Here is a 15662-nt window from a genome sequence, read left to right as displayed (position 1 = left end):
GCCAAGGTGGCTCAGGCCAGCCCGAGACAGGCATGCCCGGGGCTCAGGAGGATGCAACTCGTTTACCCCACGTGCTCTCAAGCAAGCGCGTCTTAGCTAGAGAAAGTTCTCTCTTGGGCGCGTGTTGGAGGCAGCTTTCCACTCAGTGACTCCTGTTCATTGACTCCCTCGTTCTGCACGCTGGGGAGAAGGTGAATGGAACAGCACATCCAGGCCCTGCTTGCACGGGGCGCGTGCTCTAGTGCAACACTAGAGACATGCAACAACAAGCAAGCAGTCAGGACCTCGTGTGCCCGGGGTTGGTCAGTGCAGCAGAGACGGAGAGAGCAGGCTGTCTAGGAAGGCCTTTCTGGTTAGAGGACATGTGACCCGGATCAGAAGGGAGGGCGCCAGGCCCCAAGGCAGGAGTGGGCTGGGGCACCCGGAAGCTGGCGGAGCTCGGATCTGACGTAGAGCCGAGCCGAGTTACTGGAGAGTTCAGAGCCAGGGAGAACGTTACCTGCCATGGATCCGAGTCAGCGCTGGCTCCAGGAGATGGCGACTGTATTTGGAAAGCGACCACCTGTGCCCCTCTCGGCGGCAGGGACGCTGCTGGGCGTGCCCCTCCTGACGTGGCTCCCGATGGCCACAGCGTTTTCCTTCCTCCCTCACCCTCCTCACTGCCTCATTGCCCGCTCAGACCTCTGCTCCTTTTCCTCCCAGGCACTGAGCCCCTCTGCTCCCGTGGGGGGCAGCTCTAGCGTCTCCATTCCACTTTAACCTCAAACCATCCAAAAGACAAGGTTCACATCCAGTTTTTCTACAGTTAGAATTATTCATCTTCCACCGGCCAGCCAGACACCTCTCCTCCATGGCTGCCCGCCCCCCCCCCCCCATTGTCACCAGCAGGGAGTGAGGTCAGCTCTCTTCCTCCAGTCCTGACACCACACCTCCACGGCTGGCCCCGCTCCCCCTGCCCAGTGTCACCTGCAGAGGAGTGGGGTCAGCTCTCTTCCTCCAGTGCCAGCACACGGGCCCCTCCCCTCCACGAGGGCTGCCATCCCTGTTCCTGGCCCTGTCTGGGGCACCTCACCACTGCTTATCCCTCTCTCTTGGTTTTCAGACTTCTCAGCCACACTTTTTCAGAAATTATTTACTTACTTATTTGACAGAGAAAAACAGACAGACACAGAGAGACAGCTGGAGCTGGGAGCCAGGAGCCCAATCCTGGTCTCCCACAATGCAGCGGGACCCCTTGGGCCATCAGCTGCTGCCTCTCCAGCTCTCCATTAACAGGAAGCTGGAATCAGAAGCAGAGTTAGGACTCGAACCCGGGCCCTCCAGTGTGGGAGGCGGGCATCCCAAGCAGCGTCTTAATTGCTGTACCAGCCGCCCGCCACTCAGAAAGAGCGTTTCCTCTCTGGGCTTCCTGCATCCTTGTCCAGCCCTTGACCCGCCCGGCCTGGCCTGGCCTCCGCGAGCCAGCGGGACTGTCAAGAGCACCAGTTACATCCTCTAGGACCCACCGGGTGGGTGACATCCCTAGCCCATGCCGCCCTGTGTGACAGAAAGTCCTAGTGTCTAGACTGGAAATCATCTTAACATCCCCTCCCTTTCCCCCGATCTACTCATTGCCCTCCTGGGTCCCTCTCTGAGTGGGCGGCCCCGCCAGCCGCCACCCTGGACCCTGGGAGTCCTTCCCCAGCCGGTCCCCATGCTCCTGTCACCTCTGGGCTGGCCGTCCACCCAGCACCATCAGTGGGCACTCACCGCCCACCGCCAGGCTCCGCTCCTCGCACCTCAGGCGCCCTCCTGAGAAGCATGGAGCCAGCCTTCCCCGGGCGTCTCAGGTCCGCAGTCCCCAGTGCTCTCTGTCTGCATTTCCAGCCCCACCTCTCTCCATTACCCCCTCCTCCCAAACCAGACCCTGCCACGGTGGCCAGGGCACATGGTGTGGTTTCACGCTTGCCCGCTCCTGCCCATGCGTGGCTTTCCTGCCTAGGACGCCCAAGTCTTGCAGCCTTCAGCATAACCCAGACGTCCTCCAGGGAGCCTGCTGGTCACTCCCTCCACGCGGCCCGGGTCCAGGCTCTGCCGGGCCCTGCTCAGTGGCCCAGTCGCGCTGTACCATGACTTACCCTCTTCCTGGCACTGTCTCTGGGCTCTGTCGAGTCTCCTGCAGGCATGCACTGGACTGAGGGACGAGCCCTCAGCTCCATTCATTCCAGGCTACCGGGGCCTCTCCAGCCATTCTCCTCTGCAGTCCCTCTTCCTAGCACAGGCCTGGGTGCTGTGAGGGTCCCAGCTGCTCTGCACCCTCAGGCTGTCCCCGAGCTGTGACCACAGTGGCCTCTCTAAGTGCTGTGCCACAGCCAACCTGCAGTCATGACCAGACTTCAGAGTGGCGCCACCTTCCCTGTGAGGTCTCACTCACCTGCCTCTCCCGCTTCATCCCTGCGCCCCTGGACTGTGCCACCCCCGTGCTGCTCCAGGTCCTTGGCTAACCCTTCCCTCCGCGGCCCACCCTGATGGGGCAGCTGGGGCTGTGGTGCTCCCAGTGGCACTGTACCCACTGGTTATTCGTAGCCCTTACTGGACCTGGCACGCAGTGCTTCCGCCTGTGTGGCCTTTTCAGGCTTGACCAGTCTGTCACACGTGCCTTGCAGTGCGTGAGCTCCGAGAATGGCCCCCTCAGACCTGGGCTGGGGCCCCTTCCCCAGCCCTGCCCTTTCCAGTTCTCGTGGGGTGTGGAGGCCAAGGAGAGCCACCACCCATGCACCCCCCAAGGCCTCAGGAGTGGCTGGGGAGGCTGCAGAGCTGGCGGGGTAGAGCAGGGGCTGTGGACTGCAGCCCGGGCCGCCTCTCGCTGCATGGTTCTAGCACAGAACTCCAGAGTCTGGGAACTCCACATCTGAGTGTGGCCTCCCGAGCTATCCAGGAAGTACAGTTTGCCAAGACTGAAGTACAGAACAGGCTCACTGAAGGGTCTGTTCCTTCCATACAGAACTTTCTATTTACTTTTTAAAATATTTATGTATTTGAAAGAGCTTCGGAGAGGCAGAGAGAGAGAGAGAGGTTTTCCATCTGCTGGTTCACTCCCCAGATGGCCACAACAGCCGGAGCTGCACTGATCTGAAGCCAGGAGCCAGGAGCTTCTTCCGGGTCTCCCATGTGGGTGCAGGGGCCCAAGGCCTTGGGCCATCTTCTGCTGCTTTCCCAGGCCATAGCAGAGAGCTGGATCAGAAGTGGAGCAGTCAGGACTCGAACCAGCGTCCATATGGGATGCTGGCACTGCAGGCAGTGGCTTTACCCACTATGCCACAGCACTGACCCCTTGATTTGTAACTTTTAAGAATTGGAGCAGGTGGTATGTGGCCCCATCTGCAAATGTTAGGGGTGAGCCTGACCACTCCTTCTCCTTGACCCAGGTCTCCTACATGGGCGGCAAGGACCCAACCACTGGGACCGTCACCTGCTGCCTCCCAGGGTATGCGCCAGCAGGAAGCTGGAATCGGGAGCAGTCAGGGCTTGAACCCAGGCACTGCGGTGCAGGGTGCAGGCATCCCACCCCTGCTACGGCAGACACCCACCCCGTAGCTTCAATGAATGAATGCAGCATCTCTTTCTTACTTTAAGTTTATGGAGACTATATTTAAAAATATACATCTTAAAATTGAAAAACATGTAGTTCCCTGGAGATGTTTATTTTTGGTTGGAAACTCTGTCCCAAAGAACCATATAACATAAGTGGTGCCTCACATGATGGCTTACAATTTTCACAGTGCTTTGGCATCCGTCACCTAACCGGGCCTTAGATATTTCTGTAGGGCGGGGATAGGTGACCTCACCCATGTAGTGCAGGAGGTAAAGGGGTTGTGCTCTGAGGTCTCGGAACATGGAGCGCAGGCCCAGCCAGGCCGTCTCTGACGTCCCCTGCTCCTGTTTGGCAGGGCAAGGCGTTTCACGTGTCCTGTTGCCAACAGCCAGGCGCATTGTAGAAAGTGACGCTTACCTTCCTTCTTTCAGCGCTTTTCCACATAATGGTCAAAACATGGGCCTCTCCCCCTTCCTGGGGACCCTGAACACGGGCGGGTCACTGCCAGACCTCACCAACCTCCACTACTCGGCGCCCCTGCCAGCCTCCCTGGATGCCAGTGACCACCTATTCGGTGGCACAAGTATGGGGAACAGCGTGGGCAACCTCCCGGCTGCAATGACCCAACTGGGGATAAGGAGCTCCTCCGGTAAGTGTCCCCTGCCTGTGTCCCCTGCTGGCTCGTCCACAGCAGCCCCCGGCCAGCGGCAGCAGCCAAAGCTCCGTTAGAGGCACCCATCCTCCTGCCGCCTCCACGCACTGCTGCTGTTTGCCTCCGGGGCTCTCTCTGTGGGATTTGGGGTGAGCTGGGACAGCATCGATGAGCCTCGTTCCTCATCATCTTCCCCAGCCCTGGTCTCCAGGGGACTTGGTGACCATAACCAGAGTCAAGAAATAACCATCTGTTCCACATTGGCTGAACAGTGGCCCTGCCCTTGTCGACGGAGGGCAGTGTCTTACCATTTAAGCCGTCTCTCGAGAGCCCTCCATTTCCCCCTTGGAGTTCAAATGAGAAGATTTTGAAATTTAGAAAGCTTAAGTGGCTATAGTGAAGACAGCAGTATTCAGGAAAAAATTTTATATATATATACATATATATATATATATACACACACACACACACCCAGGTTCAAAGTCATCGGTCCAACTTGCCAGAAGCGCCTAGGGCCGTGCCCTGGAAGCGTTGCTGTGCAGGTCTGATTGTGCACGGTTCACACACACCCCGTGAAGCTCTCGCTTGGGCCGTGGCAGTGCCGCCAAGGCAGACGCTGCAGGACAGCCGCCGGCTGGGAAGGCGTCCTCCGCGGAGGCCATGTGTGCTGCCCCGTGGCGCACGCAGATCAGAGCTCACCGGCAACCCGACCTCACTCGGGGCAGTCACTGGCAGGTCCTCTGATCACTCCGGTGTTGCTGCCACTGTGCAACACCACTCCAGGCTTAAAGAATTACTGTTAGACGCCTCCTTTATTCTGGTTTTCGGGGCTTTGGGGGTCCTTTTGTTGTCCCTAATAGTAGCAAGTCTTCCATCCACTGTGTCCAGGCGTTCATGTTCAGAACTCAGTCCCTGTGGGCAGAGCCCCTGTGCAGGGAGTGACCAGGCTGGACTGTGGGCAGAGCCCCTGTGCAGGGAGTGACCAGGCTGGACTGTGGGCAGAGACCATGTGCAGGGAGAGTGGCCGGCTGCAGGGCGCCGTCCGGGGTCCAGTGTGTTTCGAGGATTTGCTCTGGAGGCCAGGATGTTCTTTGTGGCAAAGACACCGGCCTCACAGCTTCCATGTAGAGGCTCTCGGGACCTGTAGAATCTCTCGACTCGGAGCCTGGGCAGGTCTCCGTCTAGGCGAATTCTCCATGAGCAAGGACAGCCGTGGCCACAGAAGCAAAGCCACGTTTTCACACGGCACCCGTAGGTCTAGAGGAACCAGGTGTTCTCCGATACAGCCCTTGACGCTGCTTCCAGCTGAAAATCTTACTGGCTGTTAGCGTCCACAGAAGAGCGTTGTGTGGTCCAGAACAAAGTGCTGAGAACCTGTGTCGAGTTTTGTCTTGTTTTAAGGATTCACTCCCCAGATGCCCTCAACAGCCAGGGCTGGGGCTGGGCCAGGCTGAAGCCAAGAGCCAGGAGCTTAATCTGGGTCTCCACGTGGGTGGCAGGGACCCAAGTGCTGGGGCCATCATCTGCTGTCTCCCAGGCACATTAGCAGGGAGCTGGAGTCCAGAGCCGGGAGTAGAACCCAGGGTATCTGCTACTGGATGACGGCATCCCAAGAGGTGCCTTACCTGCTGCCTGTCCCCAGGGTCAAGATTTTATAATTGTTATGCACTCCTTAAAATGCTCGGTCCACAGGTTTCTCAAGGGTGTTTGAGCTCTTTCTGAATGAGGTTTTCCCCCTTAATCTAAAGTCAGGTATTAGCTTGAATTCCTATTTGACCCAGCCGCGTCTCTGACCTTCTCCCAGGTTGCTGAGTGCTGGGAGACTGCCCAGGCTTTTGTCATCGCCGTCTTTCTACCTTTTAAAAACAATCTCACCAGCTCAGAATGCCTGATTTTATCATTTTTTTGGTTTGCATCACAACAATTGTGGAACACTTAATTGTTTATCAATAGAAAACAACACAGTGCGCTCACCCCCGCTGCTGGTAGGAGGATGCTGGACTGAACTTCAGAACACGGCTTTGCGGGGTGAGACTACACGTCCATTCGCCGAGTGCCGCCGCTCCGTGCCAGGCCTCGTGCACCTCCTGACCCTGCAGCCCCAGGCTTACTCATGTGAAGTTCAGCCCTCCCTCAAAATAAACACAGCACCAGCTAAAACTTCCTTTCCCTGAATTAGACTAGGCCGTGATGAGCAATTTCCAGAAAAACAATGAGAGGGACCCTGGGGTGGGAGGTGGGGGCGGGGCTGTGGGGAGTGTCCCTTCCTGTGACTCCCTGATGAGCTAAGGGCCTTAAAGGCCTCCTGGGAACACAGCTCCCAGAGGCCACAGAGGTCCAGGCAGCGCTAACGGGATCTGTCGTTGGGCCCCAGGTTCCTGCTCCCCACAGCTGGCGCCGGTAGCATCGTCCATCTCCATGTGGGTGGCCCAGAGCCCCTTTGCCCACAGGGACAGGAGGGAGCTTTCGCTGGTCTCTGCGGTTTGGGATCTCACCCGTGACCTGTGACCGTGTTGTCTGCAGGGCTCCAGAGTTCTCGGAGTAACCCTTCCATCCAGGCCACGCTCAGCAAGATGGCGCTGTCCTCGTCCCTCAACAGCCACCCGCAGACGTCAGCCGCCAGCGCGTCAGCCCTCCAGCCCTCGCTGCGGCTCTTCTCCCTCAGCAACCCGTCTCTGCCCACCACAAACCTGAGCGGCCCGTCTCGGCGCCGGCAGCCACCTGTCAGCCCCCTCACGCTCTCTCCGGGCCCGGAAGCGCATCCCGGCTTCAGCAGACAGCTGTCGTCCAGCAGCCCACTGAACCCCTACCCCGCCTCGCAGGTACGGACACCTGCCGTGGGTGAGCTCCGCGCTCGCAAGTGCAGTCAGCTCGCCGACACGTAAAACCAGGGAGAGCACGAGTGCGGGCAAGCTAAGGAGCATTAATGATTTCTTAACAGCAGAGGGCCGCGTTGGTGCCTCCAAAGCAAACACTGACGGGTGCCCAGCCCCCGTGACTGACGCGCTGCAGGGTGGGAGAGAGGGCAGCCCGCACACGTTCCAGCCGGGCTGGCCCGAAACAGCCGAGGAAGGCAGGCGAGGGCTCCAAAATTGGAGCCCACAGGTGCTGCACTACAAAGACCTCTTCGCTGGTTACCACCACGGAGTTGAAAAACTACATTGTCGTTGCTGCTGAGATAGGAGGTGTGAGGACTGCGTGTCTGTTGGAGGCACGCTTTGCAGCCATGGCTCCCTTCTAGAAATCCAGGGGCTGAAAACATCGTGTGTTGACTCACTCATTTATTTTTATTCTAAACTCTTAGGGTGATTCTCCCTGCACAACCAGCAACGAGTAGGATTTTGACCCTTAGTGGTCACACCCTGGATCCATTAGAACATCATTAACTACTGACTGCACCGCCATAATGAGTAATGATGTGGCGAGGAGCAGCTGACAGAAGCCCGCGGGAGGCGGTGGGAGATTCTGTCGTTAGTCACCACTCACTAGCTGTGAGAGCTTGATTTTATGAGTAATGCCTCCAGGAGGGGCTGAGGGGGCATTTCATAATTTCCTTATGGTTCTCCGGTTGTGAGACTGTGGCCTCGGGTGTGCAAGGGCTCCTGCCTCCTAGCTGCATAGGGGGCTCTGTGGACTTTTTTTTACAGGGTTTAAAGAGTCACTTAGTCCTAAAAGGCTTGTTAGGAAATAGCAGCCATCTTCCCCTCTCTGTTAACCATATTTCTCACCTCCCGGAGAGGGCCCCTTGGAGCCGTGTGAGCTAAGCTCTTTGGTACCACCGTGTTAGTTCAGTATTTGTTCTAGACTTGGTGTCAGGCACTATCTGATGACCTCACACCATCACAGGTCTCGATCTCGTTCAACTCTCTCACAGCCCCCACCTCACAAAAACACACCCACACATTTTCTGCCCACCCTCATGGCTATAATTTTAGTGAGAACAATTTTCAGCGCCTGCACTGGGGTTTTTTAAAATTATTTTTAGAATTACAGAGAGAGGAGGAGAGACACAGAGAGCTGTCTTCCATCCGCTGGTTCACTCCCCAAATGGCCACAACAGCTGGGGCTGGGCCAGGCTGAAGACAGGAGCCTGGAGCTTCTTCTGGCTCTCCCACGTGGGTGCAGGAGCCCAAGTACTTAGGCCATCCTCCACTGCCCTCCCAGGTGCATTAGCAGGGAGCTGGATCAGAAGTGGAGCAGCCCGGTCTTGAACTAGTGCCCATATGGAATTCCGGCACCTCAGGAGGAGGCTTAACCTGCTACACCACAATGCTGGCCCATAGAGGGGTTTGTAGTATACCATGAAATAACAAAATGAACATTTTTTTCTCTCCTGGAGTTGATAAATATCTGACTTTTTTAAAAAAATACTATTTAAAAAAATCTTATATGAGAGACAGAGACCACTGCCATCCACTGACTGACTCCCCAGATGCCCACAACAACCCTGCAGGGCCAGGAGTTCAGTCCAGGTCTCCCGCATGGAAGGCAACGACTCAACTGTTTGAGCCACCTCCTGCTGCTTTCCAGGGTGTTGGTCCCAGGAGCAGGGCTGGGATTCAGACTCGGGCACCCCGCTGGCAGCTTAGCCACCAGGCCAAAACCTACCCCTAAGTTCTTTTGTTAGCCTGCTTTTCTATGTATCTATTACAAATTCAGTCCCAACTCCTGGAGTTGATTTAAAAAAAAATCTTGCCAAAGCTTTACAGGAAAGAATACATGTGACCTGATATAACGTTGTTTTTATTCCAGCTGCCACTTAATTATTAATTTGCCTACATACAGAATTCTTGGCCGGCGCCATGGCTCACTTGATTAATCCTCTGCCTGTGGTGCCGGCATCCCATATGGGCGCCGGGTTCTAGTCCCGGTTGCTCCTCTTCCAGTCCAGCTCTCTGCTGTGGCCCGGGAGGGCAGTGGAGGATGGCCCAAGTGCTTGGGCCCTGCACCTGCATGGGAGACCAGGAGGAAGCACCTGGCTCCTGCCTTCGGATCAGCGCGGTGCACCGGCAGCAGTAGCCATTTAAGGGGTGAGCCAACGGAAGGAAGACCTTTCTCTCTGTCTCTCTCTCTCACTGTCTAACTCTGTAAAAAAAAAAAAAAAAAAAAAAAAAAAAAAAAAATTCTCAAGTTGAAATAATTTTTCCCTGGCCTTTTGGTTTCCAGGGTTGCTGGTGGGGAAACTAGCACCGCCCGGTTCTTCAGGCTTGGACTAAACCCTCCTTTTTCCTCGGGGGGACTTGGAGGGTCTCCCTTCTGTCCCCAGTGCCCCGAAGCCTCGCGATAGCGCACCTCAGCGTGAGCCCGGGTGTCTGCTGGGCTCCTTCCTTCCGGGAACTCGAATCTTTGGTTTCTGGGAAGTTTTCTCTAATTGCATCTCCCATGATTTCTTCCTGTCAACTTTCTCCGCTCTCTGCCCTGGAACTCCTGTCGCGTGGATGTCGGACACCAGCGGACTTTCTCGGGATGTCCCCTCTCTCTCTCTCTCTCTCTCTCTCTGTCTCTGTCTCTTCCCTCTCCTCATTTGCACTCTGCCTTCCGAAAGCTTCTCCCCCCGTAGCTTCCAACCCTGCTCCGGAGTTCTCACTTCTGTTCTAATGTTGATTTTCTTAGGGTATATTTATTTGACAGGCAGAGAGAGAGAGAGAGAGTCTTCCATCTGCTGGTTCACTCCCCAGATGGCTGCAAGGCTAGGGCTCTGAAGGGCCGGCTGACCCCGGCAGGGACCAGACCGTCTGGGTTTACCTCACTGCTTGTCCCCTGCTGTCCCCAGTTCTAGAGCGCCCAGGGAGGTGAACTGCATTGCTTCCTGGTTTTCCCCACTGCCAGCTTGGTGTTTGGCTTCCCGGCTCTGCTGAGCTGGTGAGCGCTTGTGCACCTGCCTCTCGGCCCCAGGGGCCATCGTGTCCGCCGCTGCCTTTGTCCTCGTGCTGCCTGTCACGTCAGTGTCATGCACGGCTGTCCCCGTGTCGCTGCTCAGCGTCTTGCTTGGGAGGGCTCAGGGGACAGCACAGCTAAGTGTCTTTTTCGATCCTCCTTCCTTTAAGTCGTGCCTTTCAAAAGCATGATTTTCACCCGGAAGGCTGAGAGGAAAATCGGTCAAGTCGGCTGTTTTCTCATTTTTTTTTAAAGACCACGGACACGTCACAGAGTGGGAAGCGCTTTGCGGGGAGATGAGGTTGGCCGTGGACGTGGGAGGAGCAGCAGCGGCCTCCCCCCGCCCCGCCTAGAATACTGCAGACAGGAGGAGGCCCGGCTTCCCTCTCCTTGCCGCTTCCTGGCCCGCAAGGACGCTCAGGGCTGACCGTGGCCGTGTGTGTTTGTCCCACAGATGGTGTCCTCAGATCGAGGCCCACTCGCCTTCCTGCCCACGGAAGCACAAGCCCAAGTGTCTCCACCGCCCCCTTACCCCGCCGCCCAGGAGCTGCCCCAGCCCCTCCTGCAGCAGCCCCCTGCCCAGGAGCCCCCCGCCCCGCAGCCCCAGGCGGCCTCGTCACTGCCACCGGCAGACTTCCAGCTGCTCGCGTCCCAGGTAGGTCCCGGGGGAGCAGCAGGGAGGAGGGGACTGGGCTCGGCGGGCTGAGTTCCGTGCTCACTGCTCGTCTGCTTCTTCCCGGAAGGGCTCATCTTTGACCAACTTCTTCCCCGACCTGGGCTTTGACCAGCAGTCCCTGAGGCCCGGCTCAGCCTTCCCGCAGCAGGTGCGTGACCCCCGCCCCGCCCCGCCCCCCTTGGTGCATACACTCCTCCATGTGGGCTGTTGAACGGGTGACATTCAGGGCGCAGTGGGCCGGGCACCCCACACCCCACTCTCACTGTTGCTGTTCTGTGGCTCCGACAGCCTTGAGCCGTCCCACTCCTAAGATGCAAGGCAGGGGCCATGGCAGGCAACTGGCCCATCCCCTCCGAGGCCCGGGCAGGTCCTGGTCTCAGGAGCCGGAGAAGGTGGCGCCCCCAGCACTGTGTGCGGCTCCAGAGAGGGCAGGGGCTGCTTCCCTTAAGCCATGTTGCTTGGCTTCTGCACCTCTCCCGGCACTGAGTCCGTGGGTTTCCCAACATTCCATGCAGTCTGCCTCGCACTCCCGGGCAGATTAAGGAGTGGAGGAAGGGCTGGGCCGTCTCCAGAACTCGGTGCGAGTGACGTAGCCGGCCACTTCCTGAGTGGGCCGTGTGAGGGCAGTGGCAAGAGCTCCCTGCCCGCACCCCGCCTCCCCATCTTCTCAAGAGCCCATTTTAGTCTGGGTGAGAATCAGCGCCTCCCCCCGAAAATGATGGAAACTTCTTCTTGGAGACATCTTTGAAAACAGGTCCGAATTAATTTGAGGAAAGGCTCCTAAGGCAGCCCCCGCCCCGTCCTCAGGCGCCCGCGCCCCTGCCCGGGCTTTGTCAGAGGGAGGTGCGCATGCGCCCAGTTCAGGAGTCCGCCTCCTCATCTTCCTCAACCAAAGAGGGAAACAGCCCCTTGCTTCCTGGCTGCACATAGAGCCCTCGAGGGCTCCTCGCGGGGGCGGATGAGGAGGGAACCGTGGCCATGCACGTGCCTTGGAATGGCGAAGCGGGCAGGGCTCTGTGCGGACAGCAGTGCCCGGGGCCTCGGAGACAGCCTGCCTGTGCGGTTCTGGGCGGGGTGCACCTGCCGCGCACGCACAGTCCTCACCCCGTGCCCGCGACGTGTGCAGGTGCCCCTGGTGCAGCAAGGCCACCGGGAAGCCCAGGACTCTTTCCACGTGAGACCAACCCTGTATTCCAACTGCGGCACCTTCCCCAGCGCCCTCCTGACAGGTGAGCGCGGGCGGCCCGCGGCTTCCCCACCCTCGCCGGTAAGGGGAGCCCACAGGGACCGTAGCGAAAGCCCCTTTCTGAGATGCGGAGAGGGGTCCGAGCCAAGCTGTTTCTAAAGTGGTCTTAGGTGACTGACAGCCCTCCGACGGGAGAAACCCTGTGAAAACTGGGAGGACGTGGAGTCCCGGGCGGGAGCTGGGGCCCCGGCGTCACTGTCCGGGCAGGGGAACCGCAGGAATGGTGTTGGGGGTCACCATCTGCTTTGGCCCTCGGGCCACCTAATCTGCGCTGTCCCGCCCCCCCCCCCCCAGAAGACTCGAGCACCAGCCTGTTCAAAGACCTCAGCAGCGCCCTGGCAGGCGTGCCCGAGGTCAGCCTGAACGTGAACGTGGACGCGCCCTTCCCCCTGGAGGAGGAGCTGCAGATCGAACCCCTGAGCCTGGACGGACTGAGTATGCTCAGTGACTCCAGCATGGGCCTGCTGGACCCCGCTGTGGAAGAGACGTTCCGGACTGACCGCCTGTGACCCGGGACACTCGCTCCCTGCAGCGCCCAGACCAGCTCCCGTCCCCGCCGTGCCCTGCCCCAGGCCGCGGCCGCGTGCGCGTGCGCGCTCATCTCCGTGACCCGGCCATCCGGTCGGCCCCTGTGCGCACAGCCCTGCGCACACGCAGAGAATCCACGTCACAGGAGAACCACTGATCTCAGTCGCCTTGAAGACAGGGCCTGGGGCAGGAAGCAGCCCGGGGCCGCGGCCTGCGGTGCTGGCTCAGCGTGCGGCCGGGGCCCTCTCTGGTCCATCCACCCTGGCTGGAGGATTCCAGGCTTAGCCGAGGGCGCGGCTCCGGCGCGGTGATTCTAGCTGGGAAGAGTTGGATCCGGACCCAGGGCCAGGCTGGAGTTGGGAAACTGAGCCCTGCTTGTCCTCCCGCGGCCCGCGGTCCCTTTGCTGCTGTTGCAACTGCCGTGTGATCCTGGGAGCAGAGGAGCCTGGGGGGGGGGGCCATGCTGCACCCCCCCAAAACTGCAGCCATGCAGGGCCAGCGGCTGAGCCCCCCGCTCCCCCCCACAGCTGTTTCTCTGAGGATCCGGGGTTCAGTGCAGCCCCACTTGACCACAAGTGCCTAGTGGGCAGGGCCTGTGCCTTTCTCAGCCTTACACCAGCGAAGCCCGGTGCCCGTCAGTGCTCACGGCGGGGGCGCCCGTGCGGCTGTCCCTGCCCCTGCCCCTGCCCTGCTTCCAGGCTGTCTAACCTGTAGCCATCCTGCACCCTGCCAGAGCTCAGAACCTGAGCTTTTCCTAGACTCGTGCCTACGGTTAGGTGAGGCCCTCGACTGTGAGTCTAACCTGAGGTGATTGTGTCCAGGCCAACCCCGGCGCCCTCTCTCCCTCCCCGGGGTTCTACACCAAGGCCGCCCGAGGTCTGGGGCCCCGTGCCTCCTGCCCAAGCCCCCACCTGCACTTCCCGCTCAGATTTGTGTAGAGAGAAGCTTGGCAGTAAAACAGAGGCCCAGCCGTAATGCCCTGAGGGACAGCGTGTGGCCAGCCTCCGCCTAGTCCGCGGGCCGGCCCCCGAACAGGAAGCTACAGGGGACAGAGCGAGCCCTCGAGGCTGGGTCTGGGCAGAGAGGAGACAGGTGGGGAGGAGAACACTGAAGGAGACATGGAAGGCTCTGGAAGCTTTGCTTGAGCAGCCACTGCCCTTCCAGGGCTCAGGGATGTCACCGTCAGTCGGCCGGCTGCACCCACCCAGAAGCGAGGCCGCACGCTCCCACAGCCCAGCTCAGCGGCCAGCCCAGAGCCCTCCCAGCCTCATGGCCGTGCCGGAGGCCTCGGAGGGGCTGGCTTCGGTCCCGGTCCAGAGTGCCTTGTCCTGCCACGCACCCCAGTGTACAGGAAGAAGCCAGCTCCCGGGTCAGAGCCCCCAACACCTGAGCTCGCCTCTGAGGCGCGCACGGCGGGTGCTCGCATTTTCAGTCTTGTTTCTCTGAAGAGCGCTGCTCCCGGCATCACAGCCTCGTGCCTCATGCCTCGTGCCTTACCCACGGGGACCCCGCCGGCCTGCACCTGCCTGCACAGCAGTGGTGCCTTGCCGCCCACAGCCAGCGTCGCCCGGGCTCTGTCCGCCCGTGGGTCCGTCCAGGCGGTCTGTCTCCTCTGCAGAGGTTCTGGGCGCTGCACAGCCCGGCTGGCCCTGCACCTGCCGCCGTCCCCAGTCCCCAAAGTGTGAAGTGCCCAGTGTTCTCCCTCGTCCCGTTCACGGCAGCTAAGCCACGCGTGCTCCCGTTCTCCCCCGTGCGGCTTGGGCTCTGGGGCGGGGTGTCCCGCCCACCTCGGCCCCGCCACCCCTCCCTCGCCAGTGTCCTGACGCCCGGGCCCCTGTTAACAATATTTAAAGATTGGACTTTGTATAAAGTAGCTTCCGGGTTTTATAATGCGTCATTTTACATCTTTCGTAATTAAAAGCAGCACGAGGAGGTTGGGTGCGAGTTTGGCGTCTTTCTTCAGCTTCAAGTGGGGTGAACGGAGGGCACCCTCCTCTCCCCACTCCCGCCACGCTCAGCTTGGAGCAAGGGCACATGGCTCCCCAGGGGCTGACTCTGTCTTTTGTGCCCCCTCCCCGCCATGACCGACACCCCTTTGGACCCTGCCCAGGCCTCTGACGCCCCTGGCCACATTGTCTGCCTGTCTCTGTCCCTTGTCCCTGGGCCCTGCCCTCTTTCAGATGCTCACACACCTCCCCCCACCACCCCAGCCCTGTGTCAAAGATGGCCCCCACCTCGCTCCCGTCCTGGCCTGGTGGTCTGGCCGGTGCCCCCAGCACCCTGTCTGCCCCTGTGAGAAGCCGCGTCTCCTGCCCACACTGGAGAGCCCCCGTCCCGCTCACCCTCGCCTGCCTGGGTTCTCCGTGTCTGGGGTCCATCTCCCTCCTCGGGCTCCTGCCCTCCCCCGGGCCAGCCCTGAGCCTCCCGCTGTGGCTCTTGCCCAGCAGCCCAGGGCTGTGTCCCCGCCTCACTCCACGTCCTGCCCTCCCATCCATTGCCCCCGTCTGCTGGCTCCCTCTGCCTGGCCCTGTTGGCCCTCGGTCCCTGACTCCACAGCCCTCGCTGATCCCAGTCCCCAAGGCCCCTGGCCTCAGGCTTTCATGGACCCCTGCCCGGCTCCAGTGGGCTTCTGGTCAACACGCCGCTCACACCTTTGCCCCCAATGCATGCACCCCTCCACCTTCTTAAATCCGCCATCCCCTCTTACACCCTGCCTGTCTGTGCAGGCTGGGCCCCAAATCCACCTGCGCCTGTGGATCCTGCACGATTCTGAGTCCACCTGATTCCTCACCTCCTGTACCTCTGTCTACACCCCACCCTGCTCTCCTGTTCCTCTGTCTATACCCCACCCTGCTCTCCTGTTCCTCTGTCTACACCCCACCCTGCTCTCCTGTTCCTCTGTCTACACCCCACCCTGCTCTCCTGTTCCTCTGTCTACACCCCGCCCTGCTCTCCTGTTCCTCTGTCTACACCCCGCCCTGCTCTCCTGTACCTCTGTCTACACCCCGCCCTGCTCTCCTGTACCTCTGTCTACACCCCACCCTGCTCTCCTGTTCCTCTGTCTACACCCCACCCTGCTGACCTGTACCTCTGTCTACACCCCACCCTG

At 59.7% G+C, this 15662-nt stretch overlaps 1 protein-coding gene across 3 annotated transcripts in view; it reads left to right on the top strand.

Moving 5' to 3' along the window:
• The window catches only part of CRTC3 (CREB regulated transcription coactivator 3), a 98805-nt gene extending 84320 nt beyond the window's left edge, over positions 1-14485 (top strand). For 2 of the 3 annotated variants that reach the window (XM_089310741.1, XM_008275316.5), the window contains 6 exons: positions 4006-4223; positions 6750-7048; positions 10558-10758; positions 10847-10927; positions 11906-12008; positions 12320-14485. In XM_089310741.1, coding sequence (XP_089166867.1) covers positions 4006-4223; positions 6750-7048; positions 10558-10758; positions 10847-10927; positions 11906-12008; positions 12320-12534 — 1117 coding nt within the window. In that variant the 3' untranslated portion in view covers positions 12535-14485. The remainder of the gene's footprint in view (positions 1-4005; positions 4224-6749; positions 7049-10557; positions 10759-10846; positions 10928-11905; positions 12009-12319) is intronic. The other variant, XM_017337564.4, reaches the window with a different exon arrangement.
• The last annotated feature ends 1177 nt before the right edge of the window (positions 14486-15662 follow it).

This window comes from Oryctolagus cuniculus, chromosome 12 (assembly GCF_051225735.1).
Source record: "Oryctolagus cuniculus isolate XC-2025 breed Fujian yellow rabbit chromosome 12, ASM5122573v1, whole genome shotgun sequence".
Taxonomy (NCBI): domain Eukaryota; kingdom Metazoa; phylum Chordata; class Mammalia; order Lagomorpha; family Leporidae; genus Oryctolagus; species Oryctolagus cuniculus.
Note: the sequence above shows the minus strand (reverse complement) of the source record. Positions and strands in the feature narration are given on the sequence as shown.